The sequence below is a fragment of the Vidua macroura genome, chromosome 1, assembly GCF_024509145.1.
Source record: "Vidua macroura isolate BioBank_ID:100142 chromosome 1, ASM2450914v1, whole genome shotgun sequence".
Classification (NCBI taxonomy): Eukaryota; Metazoa; Chordata; class Aves; order Passeriformes; family Viduidae; genus Vidua; species Vidua macroura.
In genome coordinates, this window is record NC_071571.1 from 35,511,189 (window position 1) to 35,535,549 (window position 24,361).

General features: G+C 38.3%; 1 protein-coding gene across 2 annotated transcripts in view; it reads right to left on the reverse strand.

Annotated features, from left to right (window-relative positions):
• The window catches only part of RFTN1 (raftlin, lipid raft linker 1), a 96,316-nt gene that overhangs the window by 50,862 nt on the left and 21,093 nt on the right, over nucleotides 1-24,361 (reverse strand). For both annotated transcript variants that reach the window (XM_053993310.1, XM_053993303.1), the window contains one exon: nucleotides 5,024-5,210. In XM_053993310.1, the coding sequence (XP_053849285.1) occupies nucleotides 5,024-5,210 (187 nt within the window). The remainder of the gene's footprint in view (nucleotides 1-5,023; nucleotides 5,211-24,361) is intronic.

The window sequence follows — 24,361 nt, forward strand, 5'->3', positions numbered from 1 at the left end:
GAATCAGCCTGCTGAGAGCAACAATACACACTACATTTGAACACAAACCTGTTAGATCCCTAATGCTCATGAAGGTAAATTCAAACAATTCCCATCTTCAAGCTTAAATCCTACGTGAAAAACAAATAGACACACACACATACACATTTTTATTCAAAATAAAAATATATTGTATTGATGCAAAGTACTTACTTTCACCAAAGTGAAATACCAGCAAAACCAGGAAACTGTAAAAATCTTTGTTTACTATTAAACTTTTGAACTCAGTCTGTCATATTCCTTTGCAGATAAACAGAATTCTTGTTACCCAGCTGATGATAATTTGAATTTGTAAGGACTAACAGACACAGGAATTACAGAAATAGAATTAGAATCATCTTATCAAGTGAATCTCTACAACACCTGACACCTCATTATTGTGCAGAAAGGGAAAACAGCTGCAAAGCTGTTTGAGGTGAGAACAGAAATTTAGAACATTTAGAAACTCTAAAAAATATATGATTAAATTAAACTACTTAGTCTACTTCTGCAGAGCAATGTTTCCCTGTTGGTTGCTTTACTGACTGAAGGCAAAACCTGTAGATGGTATATCCTCAGACACAGTTGGAACAATGGAGAGAAATTCTTTAGACTATCATTTATATCCCCTACTTCTCTATCATGGTATCAAGATGCTTTAGCATCTTCAAACATGTCAAAACTATTATAAGCAGACAGTTTATGAGCCCAGACCATGTACCTTTCCTGGTAAAAGAGAATGGAGGTTGCTTTCCAGCACTGAGTACTTAGAAAGGGACATAAAGACATTTTAACTGACACTGAATTTCGAAACTTTAAGATACCAGACAGGGGTATCACACTACAGGTTGCTGGGAACAACTTAAAGATGCTTTGTGCTATGGTTTTGTTGTAATTTTGTTCAGGGGCTGACTTAGCAATTTCTCTGCAGGAAACAGATAACCTGCAACAGCCACAAGCTGTCCAAAACAAGAATGCACCGAAGATACTTGGACAGAGATTGTTAAAGAGAAAAACCAGTGAGTGTGGAAGTAAAAGGCCAAGGAGAAAAAGGTTACTGCAGACACAATGAACTACTGATTACTATTCCTTGGGGGAATAATTACTCTCCTCATCTTGGTTAGCCAGAATCTCCCAAATACATGGACCTTCCCCCGTTCCTTCCATTAGCAAAGACCCACCGTCACGCGTTCACACTTCTCAGGTACCAGCTTTTATTCCCTTTCCTGAGATTCTAAGTGTAAATCAGTGTGAATCTTCTCTTCTCAAGCATGAGTGTGAACAGCAGGCCACACCTACGCTCCACGCTTGGGGCCTTCCCCAAATTCAGAAAAAAAAAATCTGCAAAAACCTGGGCTCAAAGAGTTTTCTTCACACAACTGATACAAGATTCTTCAAGATTTCTTCCTCAAGAAACCCACATATCTCAGAACTCATCACACACAATAGGACAGACAACTGCTTTTTAGTTAAGTCCACTGAAATTTAGAGGGGGAAAGAAAGTATTCATGAGTGTTGAAGTTGTTATTCTTTTATCTGACTCTATTCTATATGATTTTCAAACCACTTTCCAAACAACTGCTTAGTGTATACCATGCCATTAGATGCTACAGAAATATTTAAATTTATTATATTAAATTTAATGAGAGCAATGGCAGAGTTTTTTAGCAGCTTGGTACACTACCTTCATGCTCAGTGCCTCTAAAGAGTTAAACACTCCTACATTTATTTCACTGACATTAATTGAACGTGATGCCTTTTGCACTGCAAACAATTGCATTGTTGACTTTTTAAAAAATCTGTCCCTTAATTCCATATTTTCCCTAACACTTTCAGTGGTTAATCCTTGGTTTTCAACATGTACAGCTTCCATATATGATAGGGATGTGTTTCTTCAAACGTCCTACAGCAGGAATGACTCCTATTTCCATATTTACCACAAATGATTACATAGCCAAGATAACAAAGCCAGAGATACCAGATTAAACAGAAAGCTACCAAAGTGACTTTAAAAGTCACCTTAATGTACAATGCCATTGCAAATTCACTAGGAATATTTTGAAACTACAGGACAAAATAGGCAAAATAGGCAAAATGGCAAAATAGGATAAAAATAACACTAACAGGTAACTTCCATGAATTCTAATGCACCTCATTACCTTTTCCATTTTACTGTTGAACAAATTCAGGCACTGCAAATTTCATTGACAGCAGCAGCATGGTGTTCCTGATACCCATCATCTGCTGCAGCTGACATAGCTTCTTCTTACCTTTGGGGAGGCAGAGCTATAAAACTAAGTCCTCAAAGCACAAATCAACAGTATTACTTTTAAACCATAAAACTGACGTGGAAAGGTGCAACACTGACTAAAAACTAATTCAAGCATTCAGTTCTGTCTCTGTATAGAGGGAATTGGCATTACTGTAGGCACTAAAGCAATAATTTCATTTCTGTTCTATTCAGAGAACAAAAAAAGGAAGGTGCAAAACACACTCGGTATCTGCCAGACAATGGACAGATGAAGTGCAGAGTGTTGGAGCCATCTGTGCTGAAACACCTGCAGTGAGAAAAGAGCTGCAGTTTCAGGTGCTCTGCACTTGGGAGTGCCCAGGAAGCCCAAGGATGGGCCCCACACCAAGGTACAGAGTTTTTCATGACTCTTGGCTCCCCATGAGCACCATACCACCAAAGGGATGGATTTGCACTCCACAGCATAAATGATGTTACTAGTGACCCTACTACTGTGGCTGGACTATTTTTACTCCTAAAATCTTACAACAGAAATAAATACTCATCTGATCTTAGCTTAAGCAGTCCTAACTTCTGCCCAAGATTTAATTGTTATATACAGAGACTGCCTTGAGATGACAAGACACCTGACAGTCCTCAGGGGGGAAAATTATAATTTAATCATTATCAGCAGTGTAATGAGAAAGGTTAATTAAAAAATTAACAGTATGTCTTTTTTCTTCATACTGTTACATATTTTTAGTCCCCAGCTGTTTGTGAAATGACATGAACTTGCAGTTCAGATACAGGTGGTCTCTATGCAGGCCATAGTTATCTGAAATCTGTGCAACACCCACTCTCTTCGTCACACTTGGCAATACAAATATTTGTTGCACCCACACACTATGGGAGAAGCTGCTTCCATACTCTCAGCCAAACTCAGCAACATTTAAAGCTACATGAAACATCAAACTGATGTAATTTCCCTTTCTGGTACTTGTTTTTTTCCTGCTTCACCACGTCTCTTCCGCTTCCCTAGGCAGTCAAAATTGACAGATAAGAGAATGCAGAGAAACGGGCAGTGAATGTAAAAGGAAATATAATTGGTTCAAGGCTCTCTACTGTCTTCAATTTTGTAGAGTCATTTACAGCTGTCTAAAGCGTGTGACACTGGCATCCAAGTGAGTGAGCAGGCAATTAAGATTTTGTACTCTTCCACAATCACTCTCCACGGATGTGAACTACTGGACACAGTAGTGTGAGAGCAGTGACACTGAGCGCTTTGGCTTGAGGACCAAATCACTCCACTGAGAATGAAGCTGTTCTTCCCTGACAGGCCTTCAGAGTTCAAACCTGGAAGATGTTGAACCCTCAACACCCCTAAACAACAGAAGTCCTTAAGCACTTACTTAACATTACAAACTCATGCATGTAAACACTTTCATAGCTTGCAGCAAGTTATTGTGTAGGCAGGGAAGACAAGGCCCCAAAACCATGCAATCTCAGCCCACTATCACTCAACAAGTCCACTGTTAAGCCAAACATTCTATGCTTTAACCATAAAACTGGAAGCCATCTGAACAATAACATCAGGCAAGCCAGCTTGAAGTTCTGTATTAACAAAACTAAAATCAAGTCAAGGCAAATTAAGAGTTATTTTAGAAGCTCAATTTGCCTGTGACACCTAATGCCTACATACACTTGCTAACAAAATGCAGAACTTTTTCCTTAGGTCAGAGGCTGAATTTCAACTCTGTCCATAACCTCTATCAGCTGGCTACCAGGCTGAAGCAAATTGAACAGTGAATGATTTGCTTTTTAAATAGAAGTATAAACCAGCTACATCCTTTCCTTCAAGCATCAGCACAAAGAGAGGGACTAGGATTGGCAGATGGAGGTTTAATTATCTGCCAGCCTTCAGAATTGGTCATGGTAAAAAGGGCTGGTCTGGGGAATGCAGCTGATGTAGGAAACTGTAGAGAATGGCTGCAACAATACAGGTAGCTGCAGAATTCAGGGTGGTCAGATAATATTAAATTAGGATTTAAATCATTAACCAAAAATCATATGTTTACAAATATCCACATTTCAACTTTCTTCTGGGCTACTTAACAGCACATCCTATTGGTTTCTTTAAGAAATCACAATAAATCATAAAAGAACAGAATTCCTGTTTCTTTATTCATCTTCACACTTTATGTAAAATATTCTTAACGCATTTTAATAAGTGAACAAAGCAGGAAAGCTTATTATTTATGGAGTTTGCACTGACTAAAACTTGTATTGGTTAGAGAAAAGAAGGGCCTAAAGTCTACATATAAATTTAAGAAGTATGCATTAGTACTACAGTTCTCTAATTAATTGCATTAACTGCAACCATCTAAACACAAATATGCCTTTTCTAAGCAAACAATTCTCCTGTCATAATTTAATCTAATAAATTTTTAAAGGGTACCAACAAGACCATCCTCACAAACTGTCATGCATAGGGCTTGTTTGTTTGCCTCTCATGACAACACATCCCAAAATACAGAGCATATTTCAACTTGTTATTCTCCAAGTCGCCTGCCAAACTGCAGACAAATTGTAAACATGAAGAACATGTTAAGCCTATTCAAGCCCACAAAAAAAAAAAAAAAAAAAAAAAAAAAAAAGAAAATAAAAACCCAATCAAGTCTTGCACAGTAAACTCTGCTATAATTTCCTGATGTAGGTCAAAACTCAGCAGGAAATCACATTGTCTATTTTTATCCCAGTTCACTGGAAGTGCTTTACCTTTCTGTTTTCTTGATAAGCACAGCCCTGAAGATTTGTTCCTGGGGAGTTTTCTCTTTTTCATCAGTTGGTTGCACAAAAGGGTGGACAGCAGCCAAGACAAAGCCCTGCTGGTACAATTCTTCCAGCTGAGCTGGAAGATCATACAAGGAAGAGAGCTTGATTGCAGATGATCCTGGCAGCTCAGCTGGAAACAAAAAGAAATTGGTCAATAATCCGACACTGGACTATCATGTATTTTAAAATCCAGGCTCTTCAGAGTCAAGTACGCTTCACACTGATCTACAATATTAACACCAAAACTGACCTTTCCTGAGACCCATTTTGTATTTCATATTTTAAGCAGGCTGTCTTGGCGAAGGACTTGTATTACACAAGAGACTCATGCAATTAAACAAGAAATCAGATACATTAAAATGCCAAATCCACTACACAGTCTGGCAGAGATAAGTCGAAGAATTTAATAAAAACAAGGCAGTTGGTCAAAAGATATTCTAGGTTTTGGTAGTTGTCATAGTAATGCGAGTAAAGAAGAGTGAGCCATGAGGCAAAAACACAAAACAAGCGAAAAGAGTCAATGAAGGCAGAACATGTCAAATTCAAAGGCTATAAAAAGAAGCATCCATCTACACAAAATCAGACTAAGAGATCAGTGATGCAAGATGCCGATGAGACAAAGTATCTGCCAAAATGTCTGAAGAGAATTTTGTAGGTGTATTGATAATAGGGACATTGAGTGATGCATATAGCTATAGCTGACCTATAGCAATGAGAAACCTTTTAGAATAAACACTAAATCTTATACCTCAGGGTTTAAGCAAACCTATACATATTAGAGATGAGGATGAGACATAGCATATGAAAATAATCCTTCCCCAATCTGCTTACTGCAAGGTTTTATGCCTTCCTGTCAAGTATTTGTTGCTGACTCCTGTCAAGACACTTGACATACACATGGATATTTCAGTCAGTATAGCAATTGCCCTTATTTCTTTGGAGTCTTGTGGGATTCAAAAGGAAATCCCATAAATCACCAAAACCAATCTTTTATTCTTTTCTTCTCTACATCAGTAATTCCTCATACACTTTTCATATTTTATGAGAAATGACATCTCTCCTTCCTGACCTTTGCCTCTTCACTTCCGTCTCGCTTGGAGGATATTTATTATGTCATCTAAACCATGCCAGGGCATACAGGGTGGTGAGGTGCTGGATGTTCTTCCCTCCCACTGAAACTAGGAGGGAGGGGATACTGAGAGAAACACAACAAAGGTTCCCAGTACCTTGCAAGCCTTTGCTAAAAAAAAAAAAAAAAAAATCACTGGAGAATAGTTTGTTTAAAATAAGCCGGCAGTGCAAAATAAGGTTTCATTGTACTGCTTTTTCCATCAAACCATATGGCTACCCTTTATGAATAATTTAAAGAGTTATCAAAAAACTAATAAATATTCAAACCAAATAATACCAAGGAATAATTTAAATAATAATAGAATAGATGTGCTTGGTATGTTTTTTTCCTCATATAAGACCATGTTCCAGAAGGGAATAATGGAACTTTCTGACCAGGAGTTTAAGATGTAGAATTTTTTTATTACTTTTACAAATAAAATGAGATCCAAGCAACATGCACATTGACAGACAATAGGGCTCTACCTTCTACAACAGCATACAAATCACTTCAGAGTCATAAAAAGAGATGGTACAATGAATAATGCATAATAAATAATAAACCCAACATTTACTTACTGGAGTCTACTGGGGATAAAAATATGGAAACCCAGATTTTAGAACTCCATTTTCCCTCTTGTGCTCAGAGACTCCAAATATTTTTGATTACACTGCAACTAATTAATTTCTGAATGAGGGGTTTACTTGGACACAATGGAATGACTAAACACTACTCAGTACTGTTAATTCTGGTCAGAGTGCTCCAATTTTTAACCATCCCCTAAGAAAACTGATGCTCACCTGGCATACATATGTAGCATCAGGATTCTTCTGAGGATAACTTGAGTAAGATTAGTAAAAAGTCTAGTCATTAATATGGGAGACTGACTGCTTCCTCCTAAAAGCTAAACATGAGGAAAAAGCGTGGAAATGCATGTAATTGGATGCCTTGGGATGTAACTTGATTAAAAAAGAAATGTAATAGAAAATAGAGATGGGTGGGATCTTCCAGCTAGTTCATCCTACTACCTAGAGGCAGGATCAGTTCTAGTTTAGTTGTTTCTCCATTTTTCTCATCTATTTTTAAAAACCTTTAGTAATGGAATTTCCACAAGCCCCCTAAGTCATTTTCAGCACTTCTCTATTCTTCCTACTCAAAACCCTTTCCTAGCATGTGGCCTAAATTTCCCTCTCTTAAATTCATGAATGCTACTTCCCCACGAGAGTATTTCTTTTCTGCAACAGCATTTTAGAACTCCTAAGACCATTCATGCCTTAATCTTACTTTCTTTATACTGTATGAACTCAGTCCTTTCAACGTTCCTGTTCTCATGTCTTCTGTATTTCTAAGTAACACTTGATGTTCTCTCCTGATTCTCTTCAACTGGTCCACATTTTTCTTCAAGTATAGTACCTAATTTTGACCACAGTGATCCAGCACAAGCGTCACCACTGCTCTGTAGAATGGAAAACTCTAACACTTACTACATCCTATGTCAGTTTACAGCACTGGGGGAAAAAAAAATCAAAGGAAATTCTTCTCCCCATAACTAACAGTGGCCAGTTTTCCTGTTCTTCATAAATTTTAGGATTTTTCCTCCCACTTTTCAAGGGCCATTCTGACTTTCACACTATGAACAGCACTTCTCAGACTCACAAACTGTAATAAACATACTCAGCAGCCATTGCTGCAATAGTTAATGAAAATTATGAACTTTAACAGACTCTGACCAGAACAATTTTAAGCCTTACAGCTAATACATCTTTTTGGTTTGATGCTGAATCATTGCTAATTTCTCCTCAGACTAGAGATCCTTCATAGCAGAAAGACAGTTCCTGTTACCCAGCTGATGCCCACAAGGTCTCCAAGATTCCTGGATCTACAGACCTGTGCTGTGCATTTTTGTTACTCTCCAACTGGTTTGAGTAGCAGAAATCCCTGCTACACATCATCCTCTGGATATTTCATAACTCAATTTTTCTAGTATCTTTCTGGGCATTAAGTTAGGCTAACAATCTCACAGGTCTCTTTAAATGTAGGTTAAAAAAGGACATCATATTTTGCTACAGAGTCATATTCATTCTTCAACAGTTTTCAATTTACATTATAAAATTTCAATTATTTGTTCAGCTAATTCCTCTACAGTGTATACCTGTAAGTTTGGCCTACTTGGAAAAATCTAATTTATTACATCAGTTGTCAATTTAGTCTTTCCTTACTTTACCTTAGAAAAATGCTAACATTTTCAGAAAACCTTACCCAGTTTCCAATAAAATAGCTGTTAAAGAGAATTCTAACTATAGCACTTTGGAAGCAAAAGGAAGACCAAAATTGTGTACAACAGGGATCTGTATAAGGTAAAAGAGCAAATGAAAAACCAAATAAAAACCAGTGCTTATAAGCCTTTATTTTGCCAAAAGATAATGCTGACTTCTTTTATCAGCCTCTTTTTTGCTCTTGAACTGCAGTTGGCTCTAAGTTTTAGGTTCTGGTACATATTTGCACATTTATTGTTGTATTTCTCAATGTGACCTCAAAAGATTCCTTTGTTTATCAACTAGATGAGTGTGTAAGAAACTCATAAATGAAAGAAGCCACATTCTTTAGTTTCGTTAAGGTTGAAGGTGGAAATAGTAGTGCTCGCTGCTTTTGGACTGATCACCAGACAAATTAGTTTGTTGCCTGATACATACAGAAAACTACAACTTTAGAAACTCTTTAAAAAGAAAGTTTGTGTTATACAACTGATATCTCTAAGGTGACTTTCCTGGGTCTAGGGATTTGTGCATTCTTTGCTGCCAATGGAAAAACCTGAACAGATAGTCTCACTAACCCTCATCTTACCACAGAGAAATCAGTAAGAGGAGTGAATTTCCATAAAAATCTACAGGTTGTCATCTGTACTTGGAAGTGATCATTTCTGTAGCTCCAAAAAGCAATTTATGGCAAAAAGAGAAAGGAGGCAGAGTCTACTACCAGGATCCTGAGGGACTGAGAGCAGGCTGAGAAACAAGACTGGGAAGACAGATATTGAAGAGGGCTTCTTTTTCCTGTGTTAAGGAGCTCCTCTTTCCCTCCCACTGGCTCATCCAGGGCTTCTACCACAGAGAACAGCCACTGACTGGCTTCAAACTGAAGCATCTCATGTGACCTCTGACAACTGTACTGTGGTCCACACTAACAAGGGAGATACCTCCTGATCAAATATTAAGAGAGAAGACAGTTACAGCAACTGTCTATGAAAAATAGTCTGATTTTTGTATATTTAAACAATAGATTTGGGTACCTTTGAGGTGCTGTAAACCAACACTCTGAAATAAGAAAGGTATACTATACCTTATAAAATAATCCCTGGATTCACCTATTAGCCTGTGCTTAATGACACCTATCATCAAGTGCAAGACATCTTTATATAATATATATACTCAACAGAATTACGTGATTTTAACTCTATTCTATTTGATAAACAGCAAATTCCTCTTCCTGACACTTACATTTAAGACAAAGATAAAATGAACTTTATTATTTTTTAATTTCCTATTACGTGAATGATAGCTATGTCCCAGAAAAGCTGAAACATTAAATGCCAAAACGGCATTTATTTAATTTCTCTTTACTGAAATGGTCAAATCTGAGCTCAACTTTGGGTCTTAGTTTCTCGACACCTATCCTTAATACTTTATTTAAAAGAGCAAGCACATAGTTCTACTTTGAATTTATATTATCCTGTCCATCTACTACCCTGTAACATTAGCTTAGGTTGCTTACTCAAAGAAAACAAATTAAGTGTTGGGATTTTTTGGTCTTCATTTCAACATGTTTTTCTGATTAAGCTTTTATGCTCTTATTCCAATCAGAGCTGCTAAAGGCGGATGGAGCCCTTAATGACAGTTCACATTACAGATGAAAATGTTCCACAAAAATAATGGGGACTCCTTTTAACTATTCCTTGTTACCTCTTAAAGTTTTCACGTTCATCTGCATTTTAAATGTTCCTCAAGTTATTAGAGAACATTAAATAAGCTTTTTTCATAGAATCACAGAATAGTTTGGGTTGGAAGGGACTTGAAAGATCATCTAGTTCCAGTCCCTCTGCCTTTGCATTAAAATAACCAAAGACCAAATTCCTGTGTACACAGATTGTACACATTCTCTGTCCATACCAGGTACAGAAGAAAACACTTTGCCCAAGGTGTGACACATCACAGGGTCTGAAAGAAAGGCAGATTGACAAACTCAAGAGATCTACACTATTAAGTGATGTAGCAACTCAGTTACCCGGTAGCTGCACCCATGGTACTCCTATTTCATAAAATCACAGAATGGTTTGGGTTGAAGGCTCTTTAAAGATCATCTGGTCCAATTCCCACAGCAAGGCCCATGGACCTGTTCAACCAGATCAGGTTGCTGAGAGTCCCATCCAACCTGACTTTGAATGTTTCCAGGGATGGGGCATCTACCACCTCTCTGGGAAACCTGTTCCAGTGTTTCACCAGTCTCATTGTAAAAAAACGTCTTCCTTAAATACAATCTTAATCTATCTTTTTAGCTTAGAATCATCACTCCTCCTCCTACTGCAACACACCCTACCAAAAAGTTTGTCTCCATCTTTCTTGCAAGCCTCCTTTAAGTACTGAAAAGCTGCAATAAAGTCACTCTGGGGCCTTCTCTTCTCCAGGCTGAACAAGCTCAACTGTCTCAGTCTTTCCTTACAGGAGAGGTACTCCAGCCCTGTGATCAGCTTTGTGGACCTCATCTGGACCTGCTTCAACAGGTCCATGTCTTTCCCGTGCTGGGGTCCCAGAGCTGGATGCAGCACTGCAGCTTGGGCCTCACCAGAGCACAGGAGAGGGGCAGAATCCCTTCCCTTGACCTGCTGGCCACTCTGACTTGGATGCTTTGAACACACACTGCTTGCTCATGTCCAGTTTTTCATCCACCAGCATCCCCAGGCCTTTCTCAGCAGGCTGCTCTTGATCCCTTCACCCCCAGCTCGTTCTGGTACTCAGGGTGGCACTGACCCAAGTGTGGGACTTGGCACTTGGCTCCTTTAACCTCATGAGATTCACATGGGCCAACTCCTTTAGCTTGTCCAGGGTCCCTCTGAATGGCACATCATCCCTCAGGTGTGTCACCTGCACCACTCAGCCTGTTGTCATTCACAAACTGGCACTCCAAGTCCTATGACCAGGCCTAACACATATTATCAGGCTCAGACCCTTCCAGAAATAGAGGTCCAACTGTTTTCTTTTTCAAAGTGCAGGATGAGACTGTTTACCAATCCATGGCCATTCCTGTGAGCAATTCCTGCTTGAGGCACCCATAGCCAGTGAACTATGGACCCACTCATGGTCCTCCTGTACCTCCTCTGTCCAGCATCACCAATCTTGCAGGCCCTTCCACCGAACTACAGATGCTTCAGTTCACTCACAGAAAGAATGATGTTCTCCCATCTCCTCCCCAGGGGAGCCTAGGGTTCATGGAGCCCTCCCAGAATACTGAAGTTCCTGACAGAAGGGCCACAGGGGCAACCTCAGTGCACCTCTCCCTCCCACACTGAGGGTAGGCCCCATAGTAGCCCCTGAGCAGGGCTGAGCCTGTAAGCTATAAAGAAGCAAAAATTCAGGCACACTACATACTTTCTCACTCCTACTCACTACTTCCATTCACCTCCCTATTCAGCATGATTTTTGTGCTGCTGTCCTTCCAAAGCATGCAAATGTCCCTCCTGCACTACACAGAGCACATAGGAGAGCACTCAAGTCCAGAAAATTTTCTATGTTTTCACATAGGATACTTTGCAAGCACATTTGTGACTGTTTATAACAGCCCTGATCATTTTGTAGAATTGCAAGGCAAGCACACTTCCTCTATTTAGTACAAGGATTGCTGTTTCTTAATTTAATATCAATTTATTTCCAGCAACTTTAATCTAATTTAAAGAAATCATATCTACAGCAAACAAACTTCTAGAAGAGCAAAACACTGTATTAGGAGCAGCCAAAGAAATATAACTAAAAAGTTTACCCTGAGAAGATGCAGTTCCACCTACGTTAAAACATTTGGTAAGAACATGTCAACTGCAGCCAAGTTTTTAATTTGGATAATGTTCAGAAATAAAAGTAATGTATTCATGTTTTACAAGATCAAAGTGATTAAATAAGCACATTGTTTTCAGTGTTTCTATTAATTTCCACTCCACTTGAAATTTTGGTATTACCTGTATTACTGGAATTGTCATTTCCTCATGCAAGGTAGAATTGCATTGACAGAAGGTGCACAGTCACAACAACTAGGACACACAAACAAACCAGTGTCACTAGGAGCAGCTGGTTAGGGTAAGCTGAACCCTGACTGCTAAATGAAGGACCATCCTTCCAGGCCACCTTTTGGTTTGCCAAAGTTCTTGGGTTACTCTGTGCAGTCCCTGAGGGCTGAATGATAGTGCAGCCCCTCTCAGAGAGCTACGGATCATCTGAATCTAAGTGAAGGAAGGTGCAGGGTAACAACCTATTGTGAAGCGTTGGGTTTTCTCTTATAATGCAGAACAGACTGGAAAATATCCTCTCTCTGTACTATAAATAAGAAAGTCTTTAAGGCACTTTTCACTGACTTATTCAGCAGTTAGTTTGGAACAGCTGAAGGAATCCAGATCATCATCCTTTCCAACTATTCAGGCTTGCTAAGGCCAATTTGTTACTCTGGAGGGAAGACAGCAAACTGTTACTTGAATATTCTCAAAACACTTACAGACTCATCCTGAGAGAAGGTTATTTCCATTCAGTGTTAATCTCACGCACACAAAAAAATATTAAGCCAATTATTGCAAATTTTTCATTCTTTGTTATAAACACTAAGGAACTCTCTTTCATGCAGCACAATTTGTTTGTGGGCCAGAACAATGCAACCACGCTACTCTAGCTTAACTATAACTATTCTTTCCTCGTTCAACCCACAAACAATTTCTTGTTACCGATGACAACACAAAGCTATTGGAGTACTTCTAATGAAAATAAAGACAAACCTTAAGTTACACTAATGTAACTTAAAGAACATAAAGCAATGAATACATTTCTAGTAAGTCTTGTGATGAGTTCCCAATAATTGTTTCTGAACTAAAACCTACCAAACAAATGCTAAAGCAGTATAACTAAACTAACAGAAAATATATGGTACTTCTGACACTATAACATGGGTTGAATTACCTGAAACACACGAATACTAGAATTCAATGAGCTAAAAGCTCAAGCTTTTGGAGCAACAATTATACAAGCTGTACTACAGTCTCTTTTCCTTTTGAACAGAGCTTGAGCTTCCATGAGGTGCATATACAGGTTCTTTAATTTCAAAGAGAAGATAGTATTGGTGCAGTACTCCTCAGATTGTCAACAGAGGAAAGATACTGGATGTTAATATAACTCATGGATTTTTCAGTTATGCTAAATGACATTCTCAGTGGTTTTTCTTTCAATCTTGAAGACAAATACAATAAATGTCCCCATAAAAGAAAGTAAGGATAAATATGCAAGAGCAATCAGTGCTTCATAAATGAAGGTGTCTGTTCAATAAGCTCCTAGTGTTTACTTTTAGTGAAAATGTAATAATGGAAGTTAAAGATATTCAAAAGCAAAGCACTGTATCTTAAAGTGGTAGAGGGGAGAAAATCCACAGAAAGACTGTGAAACTGTGTATATACCTTTTGAAAGCATGTAAATACACAGAAATGTACATATACATGTATGCAGGTACACACAGATATACATCAACACTCTTTCCTTTAGGAAACAGGAGATACATGCATTAGTCAAACTGACAAAGTACTAAGATACATGAACTTATCTGATCAACTGTTTTGTCAAATCTCATTGCATCTGAGTTATCTTGCTTGTTGCCTAGTCAAAGTTTCATTTCTGTGTCTTGCAAGTATAAGATAAGTATCTTAAGAGCAAGGTACGTTTGCCACAATGATGTGGTTATGCATGGGATGGCTTAATTTCTGGTGTTTCAGAAAAAAAAGGAAATACCCAGGCTATCACCTCCACTAAGTTAAAAAACAATGACTAAACAGAAGTTTAGTAACCTAAATAAATTAACAAGCACTTCTTAAACGACTCACAGCTTATACCCATTAGCTTGTGGGCAGAATTATCCAAAATGAGCAAACAGAAGACCACCTACTAGAGGTTAAAAGGATTAATGACTGTGCAAAAAGCAAAATTAAAGAAGGTGGAAAAGGGGAGGGACTTCTCATTTAAACTTGTACAGAAATAAACTTAGGAAATCCTATCCCTTCTCCACTTGAATAGCTCTTCAAATGAGCTATTTTTTTCAATTTGTCACTCCCTCCTCCTTGGTTCTACTTCCTAAATTGATCCAGACCAAACTCAGAGACAACAAAGACAGGTAATTTACATTTCAGAAAACCAAGGAAATGCCAATTATGTCCAACCAAACACAGGAAGTGTTCAAAGTTACATTTTATCCATACAGACTTGTTATCTGTGTAAGTTCCTAAAGATGAGTATTACATTGAACTAGAGAGGAGAGAAAGGTTTCATTCTGAACTACAGGAAGGACCAGCATGCTGATTCACATGTATTTTGATGCCCCTTTCAGCCCCCCATAGTACTGGTTCCCTCTCCTAAAGCCTTTAGACACAAAATTAATCTGTTGATGGCAATACTTCAGCTGCCAAAGTCTAATGCTGAACGTTGTTCTCTTTAACAGCTTAAGAAGTAGTGAAACAGGACTTCCTATCACTTCTGCCAGCAGTGCAGCAAGTCATGTCTCTCACAGCAAGCAGCCAGTTATCAAATACTTTAAAAGTAGGGAAAGGGGAGCTACCCAATGAGCAAAAATTACTACAACTCGCTGAAGAGATCTTCTGATACCTTTGAAGTTGGTGGCATCATAAAATCTGGAGGACTGATGTATTTTTTTTGCTTTGACCCCCTCTCTAACTAATGCCCTTGCCATTTTTCTTAGCAGCAATAATAATGAATACTGGCAAGTTTCACAGCTAACTCTGCAGCCTACTGAATTTTCATTCCCTCCCATACTTTTTAAAATTTATTTTGTGTTTTGCCCCTGTTATAACCCCTCCTTTTCCTTTCCTTCTCCTCCTCTCTGTTTTATGCTTCACTTCAATGTTCTTTCCATACTTTTGGCAAATTTTCATTTCAGATTTTAGAACTGCAGAATGTAATAAAGTAACACTGGCTCCTTGGCAAATTTTACAAAAAGTAAACCAGCATTGAAGTAAAAAAAAAAACAAACTGTAAAAAGCACAGATAATATCCTCAGACGAGTACAAAACTGTCTACTTTATTAAGTTTCAAATTATGCAGAATTTATTCGTTTTATGGTATATTTTGCTGGATGAGAAAAATCTCCTCTGAAATGGAATTTTTAGCATTTCTTAGCTTTCCAAATCACTATATCCTATTGTCAATAAAATACTGCATGTGATGATTCTTTAAGGAAGTCAAAAGCAGAAAGGTACATATACCCACCTATATATTTCCATCCAAACCAACTGAGAACAACCTTGAGATTACTGTTTTCAACTTTAATCAAGCAGAGATGAACAAAGTAGCTTGCATTCATTACAGGGTATTTTTTCCCATACTCACAAGATTGTTATAAACTACAAATCTGACTGAAGCCTAGTTTCCAAACTGAAAAATGACAAGAGGATTTCAAACATTTAAGGAAAAGGGAGGAGAAATAAGTCAACTAAATAGTAACTGTGGATGAATACACTTGCTATGATCTCATGCATATTTTTCATGATACACTGATAACTGTGATTAAAATCAATGATTTGGCACAGCCAGACAAACAAGAAGATAAAACTAAGTATTCCATCAAAGTATTACCATCAAGGTTTTCTTTTTTCCCCAATTCACAAGGTAATTGCTGCATACAATAAACATATGCCAGGAGAAATAGCTGGAATCTAGAGAGAACATTTCAAAATTTTGAATTTTATAAATGCAGCCTTCAACACAAAGATTTAAATTTACCCACATATCCAGTAACCTCAGGAAGAAAGGTTAGGATCTATCAAGATAGCTCTTATTCCCCAAGCCAACCTGTGCAACAGAGAACTGATAGTCTCCAGGGAAACCAAAATCTTCTTGGCAGGTCATGCCTGTGTATATTTTATACATAACACTTTGCATTATATATACAGAAAAGGACAGATAGCTTTAGTAATGCTTGAAGGCTTTATTCAAATGTTACCTGCTGGTTTCTGTTTCTTGTCATTTTACATCGCCAGTGCTTCACATGCATTCTCTCCTTCTGTTCCAATACATATTTTAGATTTTCTTGTAAAATCTTATTTAGGATGATACTGCGTGCCAAGTTTGTTTGGTTTTTTCAAAAACTAGAAAGGGATTTTTCCTAGTCCTGTCTCTAAAGTCCATATATTACCTTGTTTCAGAAGTTCTCATTTCTTGACTGTATTAATCAATGATATTCCTTTTCTTCAAAAGGCAGTAGTAGATACTAAGCACTTAATATTTTAAATTAGATTAAGCGACTTTCATCTTTCTATCTTTTACCTAGCTTGAAATATTATATATTTTAGATAAAGAGAAGACACTTCCAAATGATACATGTTTTTAATTTGGAAGATAACTTCTCAATATTCTTTTGGTCTCTATTAAATCAAAACCCCCTATTTAGAAAATGCTGTGATTTTTCACAGATGTCTGTTAAATTGTTGTCAGCTTTACTGGCAAAACTAAATACATGTTAAAGCAGTCAGAAATATAATACAGGTTCTATAACCAAGCAAGCAATGTTACTTGCATTACCTCAAGGTATACTCTCATTTAGATTTTGGCTCCAGGTTTAGTCATTTTTGAAAAGAAAGTTGGGTAAGAGAATGCTACATGATTAAATAAGTATTAGTTCAGTATAAACAGGAGATATTCAGGGGCAAGTAAATTAAATTCAGAGGAAAGGGCTTATAATGCATTTGGATTTTTTAAAAACACATTACCCTGCAGAAATTCTAAGATGAACACTTCTGTGGACAACTACACAAGACTCAGAATACAACAGCTTGTTAGATTATAAACACAGTCAAAACTGAGATATTTAACTCCATCAAAATTTCCAGGAAAATACCAAATTTTAAAAAGGAATAAAAGCAAATTAGATCTGGCTTATTTTCCAATTGCTAGGCCTGCTTGGAGAACTGCAATGAAAAACTAAATGCAAAACATTCTACAGTATTTACTATTCCTCTCAGCTCTCCTGCACCACACTTCTATTTTTTAAGTATTGATAATGAGAATATATTCCCACCACTGCTAATTTTAAGAATACCTCTGTCAGGGTATGTGAATTTCATGTGAAGAGTCTGTGTCTAGAAAAGCAAGATCAGGATTTTACTGTCCCAGCAGACCTCATGCCATCCTCATGAGACTTGCCCTCAGTGCCACTGGTGAGCTGCACTTGGACATCTCAGCTACCCCACAGCATCAAAGGATGCCATCCAGCTGGAATTGAAGCTGTTCTGGTATTTGCAGGTCCAAATCCTTGTTGTTCAAAATGATCACAGGAAACCCACTGCAGACTTAACATGCATGGGAAATACAAAAATACAGGGTGGCAGTAATCTCTATCAAGCAAATTCCCCAATGGTTCCTGATTAATTTGGCATGTGGAACAGCCATGTATCACCACATTTATGATTTTAGAGTGACCAGATAAACTAATTATAGACAATACAAAGTTAGAATCACCAAATGGATCGGTCATTGTGCAATGAATTAGGCAAGTGTTAAATGAGGTGAGAGGTTCCAAAGAGGACCTACTTTACTGTCCGTATGTTTTTGGATTTGCCGGCTCTGTTGGTACACAAGGGTGGTCAAAGATCTGACTAGGATCAGTACAAGATAAAATATTTCTTGCTGACTTTTTGCTACCTGTGCTATTATACAAATTCCTACTGAAATTTTTCTCCATTAGCTAATGGAGAGTGAGTCCCACTAACAAAGCTTTTGTTCTTCAACCTTGCTGCCACAGCCTCAAATTTTCCTTTGTTTTTTTTTTTTCTTCCCACCCCTTAGATTCCTCAAACTGATGAGAAACAACGATTATGTGGCTACACTGGAGCAATGCACGAGCTAACTGGCCAGTGAGCTGTCAGTGCACATCTTGGTTCTCCTTGCCTCTCCCTGATTAATAGAGGTCTCAGTCTTCTGCCCAACTGCCAGTTTCCACAGCTCTAGGAGCAGCCTAAATTTCTTGCAAATTGCTTTGAAATTTTGCAGTTATAATTATTTGGAGGAACGAGACAGACAGACTGTGAGCCTTTTTTAACTCCCGTTTCCCTAGGAAACCGGTTCAGAAACAAAACAGAAAATCCACCACACTACCACCTACAAACCCTCTGAAAAAAAAAAAAAAAAAACTCCTTCAAAAATAAAGACCTCAAAAGAAATCCTGCAAAAGGTATCATGGGATATTGCCTTCTGTAACACCTCTAACAGTGTATTTAACAGTGATGAGGCTTTCACAGAATATTGAAAACTACTAGCAAGCAATAGTTCACCACTGGCACCTAAAAGCAGTATGTCACTGCCAAACACACCACATCACTTCAACTTGGCAAGAATGCTTGATAGAAAGCCAAAGAGTAGTGGAAAAGGCTGTTAGAAGTTAACAAAGCACTTCCCAAAAGTACTGTTTTGTTTTTTTAGGCAAGTCTGCTAGAGTATGGGTGATGGATTTACTAAAGAAAAAAGCTTTTCTTGGCAAAAAAAGAATCCTGCTTTTTTCGCTTAAAGCAAATTTTCCTGTCACTCTGCAGAATTTGAACTCCTACTCCCTCGTTTCAGAAAAATGCGGCCAGTTTCTGTTTTCAAGTGAAGAATTCCCACACAGTGATACTGATAGCATGGAAATCCATTGCTTAATATGGGTCATGGGAAAATGGCCACAAATTCAAGCATCATTACAACGGAACAACCATAGCCAATTATATTTTTTTTAGTTTATTTTTTCTGGTTTACAATTAAATGGTTGTTGTTGTTGCAATTTTGTTTGTAAATAGCAGCAGAGTATTTCTCCAAAAGTTTCTGAGAAGGCATTGTTTTACCCTTATTTCTCAAAGTCGCTGTCAGAAAAAGTGCTGCATCTACAACATTTATTGGAAATTAAAAGGAAAGATGCAGAGAAACCTTATCTTCAAAGCTGCTAAGGAACAAATTAATGAAGTAAATATAATCTAATACCAAAGTAGTAAGTATATGCAATAAAGATGTAACAGATGTCCTGTCCAACAGGAACAGAATACTTTCATGGTATGAAGGTGGTAATTAAAAAGCATTACGCAGACAATCTTAAGATCTAAGACTTCCCTTACCCCCTGGATGGGATCCCTTTTGGGTTAGTAACATCAAAAATTAATTTCTAAAATGCACATTCTTGCTGATTAAATAATAGAATACAGAGGCAAATGAACTGGTCACTTTCATAATTCTATTTACAAGGAATAGAAAATAACCTCTACAGGTGGCACAGTGGTATGTGACAATTCATATTCAAAGTGACCATACAACAGACCTGCAGGCTGTTACTCCTGTCAGCTCCTCCTTGCACAGACAATACCTCAGAAGCAAACCTGGGAAAAAGTGTGAAGCACAATGCCTCTGTGCCCTGGCTAATATTGTCTTCTTGCTGCTCCTGATAAAGCAACCCAAAGAGAGGTCACAGGCAGCCACACGTGGCTCTAACTTCTCATCATATGACAGCCCATCTGAAAGATGCTTTCACTTCTCCCCAGTCCTAAGTGGATTCTGCAAAACAGAGAGAACTATTTCTAACTTCTCTTATGTCAAAAGAGGCCAGACCTGCTACTGGCTAATAATGAAGTATCACTGATAAAGTAGTCTGAGCTTCCACCAATGTTTCTGGAAGAGTACCTTGAAAGTATCTGTTGATAAGAAGACCAATTTTTCACAAAAATTTACTATAATAAAAAAAAAAACCTAACTAAACAAACAACAATGACAACAAGACAACAAGTAGTGCAAGAGTGCAGCTTGACAAGGAAGCATTACAATTAAAAAGTGTTGTATTCATTGAACATGTGGTGTAGAACAATGAAAATAATCCCACAAAATATGTCCAATTTTATCTATTTGATTACTTGAAAGGCTTCATCAAGGCATTCAACCCAGCTGGAAAAATAGGGTAGAAGGACTGCAAAGAAAGACAGATGCTGCATCTGAGCTGAGCATTCCTAAGTAAATAAACAACAAAAACAAAACAAAAACAAAAAAAAAGCAATTCTGACACAGTTCCAAACTTTATGAAACAATAACTTAACAAAAGACCATTTATTCTGTCACTCTCTTTTTGTTCTTTTGTTTTGTGATTTAAGATAGAAGTAGATGCTAATTTTTTTTTTTTTTTTTTTTTTTTGTAATCTGTACAATAACTGCTTGTGAATTAACCCATGCAATTTTGGACTATTTGTCAATTCTTTTACCAGTTGTTATTAAGAAATTCAGGAAACAATTGTTCAAATAGAAGAACACCACAAAGGGCTTAGCAAATGAGGAACTACAGCAGTAGACTACTGTTTATTTATATTTCACTAGTAACCATGTCCTGGCTTGTCTCTAACTTTCTCAAAAATTCCACCTGTTTATTTGTAAACCTCATACCTCATTCTCTTTCAGATTTAAGGCCTTTTATCAATTCATTTGGAAATGCATGGCACCTTTAGGACTTCTCACATCCTTGATGTCTTTAATTTTTTATGCACCACATCGTACGCAAAAGCTTCTGTATTCTTAGACTGAGATGAACTCTTTCAACTGATGACTGTTTAACAGAGACAGATAATATTTTTGCAGTTCTTAACTCACCTGATGACTGTCAAGCTTGTCTTTCGTGTGCTGATCAAGAGCTGCAGCTCACAGCAAAGGCTTAATGAGATTCTCTTCCCTTGAAAGGGCTGTTTCTTTCAAGAAGAATCTGTAACTAATCACTGCAAGTCTCAAGTTGAGAGGATGATTATTTGGGGGAAGACAGAAGCTGTGAGTTCTGTACAATTCAACTAAAGAGAGCTTCATTTATATGAAATGAGCAGGTTTTGCAAAAAGCAGTTGGCTGGGAAGCCTTAAGCTTGCAGTTCCTGTGCAAGACTGTATCACAGTCCATGGGTTACTACGTACCAGGAAGAGCCACACCAGTTCACTACAGCAGCTGCTAAGCAAGCATCGGACTCAGCCGAAACTTCTCACATGCCACCTCATATCTCAGAAACTCCCCTGCTTTTCCTAAGATTATCACACAGTATAGTGTGTCACAAGTATCAAGTCATCTACAAAACCATTACTGTACACAAACCAAGAGTCTGCTGGGTGTGCAAGTTGTATCACAGAAAGCAGGCTGCAATTTCATGTAGTAATTGTGTCACTTCTCTTAAGTCCAGCAAATTATGCACTTGTATGACTGCATAAGATAAAACCAAGTCGCTGAGACTGTTTAAAACACGGGACAAAAATATGCAACACGTGCCAGGGTTTTGCCAAGATAGCTGAATGAGTGCCAAAGGAGCTAGCTGGGGAACTGGAAGCAAGACTAGCACAGTGTTTGGCAAATGCTAATAAGTTCTTGTCCTCTACAGAAGCAATGAACATATTTGCAGGCTGCCTCATCGCTTAAAGAGAAGGCCACAATCTGGAGGCCTGGATCAATCTTTATCAGATTTGTAATATGTTATGGCTGCAAGACAGTAATGATCAAATGGAATTTCACCAAGTGACTATGCTGAAGAGTTCTGACACTGCTGTAAACTAGCCATGAACCAGCAAGCACCCTGAATGGAGCACTAAACTGACACCTATGGCAAAAAGGTGCATTATACCAGGCCCAATGTGAGATGTTTGCTTGCCAGCATATTTACATCTTTTACAGACTTACTAGCTACCTGTCACCTGTGCACATGCACTCAGGCACTGAAAAACAAAACAGTCAAAAAGGTCTGAAGCAGATAAAGCACCTTCATGGGTACAAGATCAATGCCTCTCGATATACCAAGTCAAGGTAAAGAAAATGCAGGTGAGGCATTCACACACAAAACCCATGCAAATGCTGTAAGAACACTAACCTGAAGAACAGTTAAGATTGAGACAATAATTAAGGTTTGCAAACTACATTATTTTGCTGAGTACAGTATTCACAACCTTAATTAAAATTGTAATCACAATTATGCTTGTTGCTAAAGCAACAATTCTACGTATTTACAGAACAGGGCAAAGGAAGCGAGAAATTTTGCCGTTTCCATGATAGATTAAAACTATGTAAATGTTCTCAGGTTATTCTCTAAACAAAATTTAAACAATGTTGATCTTTTCTAGAAATGACAACATTTTAAAGTATGCTTTCCCCTGTTCAATAATGAAATAAGTCTAACATACTCAGAGGATGTTTTGCATGTCACTCAGATTCAAAAGAAGGAAAAAAAAAAACAAAACAAGTTGTCATGAAAGACCCAAAGGGATCTGAATCCAGAAATGTAAGTTGTCTTCTTCAGTAAAAGACCATGTGCCTGCCCATGCATGATACGATGGGTTTTTATTTAAGCAGAACTTGATAGCAAATCTTGTCAAGTGACAGCCGCAGTCCCTGCTGGGCTTCATTGATATAACACAAGAAAAAGGCATCCCTCTGGCACTGAAAAGCTCCCAAAACACTGAAAACTCATGCAAGGCCATGTCCTCTCTTCTTGCTAAACATGTCAAATGCCATCTCTCCCCTGCCATTTCTACAGTCAGTCATGACCCATCAAATTCTTTTAGTTTATGTTCAGCTACTCTTGTGTATTGATATTCTTTCCCTAGTTCATCTGCTCTTTTCTCCTGATGCCCACTCCTTTCTGAAGACCTTTTCTCCTCTTTCCACCATGCATGAGTGCTCACATCAAGTGAGCAGGGCATAGTAAGTGTCAGGCTAACACCTCCCTTTTAGGCTTCCAGACATAGTGAGGTGCTGCTGTGAAATCCCTTCCCTGTCCAAACACAGGAGACCAAAGCAATGGCATTACGCACAACGTCTGGGGGTCTCCATGTCCACGACCCACAACTGGTCCAGGCCAGGGTGGCTCTACCTCTTTGGAAGACATAGGTGGCAGAGGCCTCAGGCAGTGCCCTTTCCTACTGCACGCATGAAAAGCCAACTAGTCCCATATCCCCTTAGGGATATCGTCCTGCTCCTGGAGCTCTCCTTAGCTCTGTGTGTGATCCACTGCAGAGATACCCAGAGCATGGAGGCCTCATTTGGTACCAGGGGAGGTGCTACTCAGTGGAAATATGCTGGAAGTTTTGCTTTTATTGCCCATTTCAACAATTCAATGCTATTGAATTGTTGCTATTCAATAGAAGGATGTTGGAAGATTTGCTTTTATTCCCCCCATTCCAACATGCAACCCGCAGACAGGGTGCATACCTCTCACGTTCTCTCCATAACCGGAGGTGCAATGCCAGGCACCAAAGCTGGGCTAAATTTTGTACCAGTAAATTCTCTGGTTATGCTGGTCTCTGGGGGAATGATTCTGATGTAGGCCATATCAGCATCCCATCACCTTTTTTCCTTGTCTTTGTCCTGCTTCTGGAGTTCCAAATCCCATTTTCCCTCCATGTTGTTCTTATCACTTTACTTGTAACTTTGGGCCATGTTCATCTTGTCTGACAATAAAGTTAGCCAATATGTTACTTGAACTCTTTTTCTGCCCCACTGCTGTTCAGCTGCAGCTGTGCCTTCCACTCCACTTCTTCAGTGGAGAAGCCTGAAGTGTCTGTGTTGTATGGGGCACAGCAGCAGGAATGCTATGGCAGAGAGCCTGGGCTAGGGATGTTATAGCTCATCATGTTAAAGCTGACAGATATCTTGACTGCAGAGGGTTGTTTTTTTTTTTTTTGTTTGGTTTTTTGGTGTTTTTCTTTTTTTTTTTTTTTTTTTTTTGGTGGGAAAGTGTGGAGGCAGCTTCTAGGATTGAAGGATTCTGGCTATGAAGACCCTTTGGAGCTTCATATGAGCTGACATGTCAGCTGAGTGTTGACAGCCTATCAAGCAGCTGACAGGGCACAGTCCTCTGAATGGGATGCTTCAGCCAAAAGCCTAGGAACAGGACTGGCAGG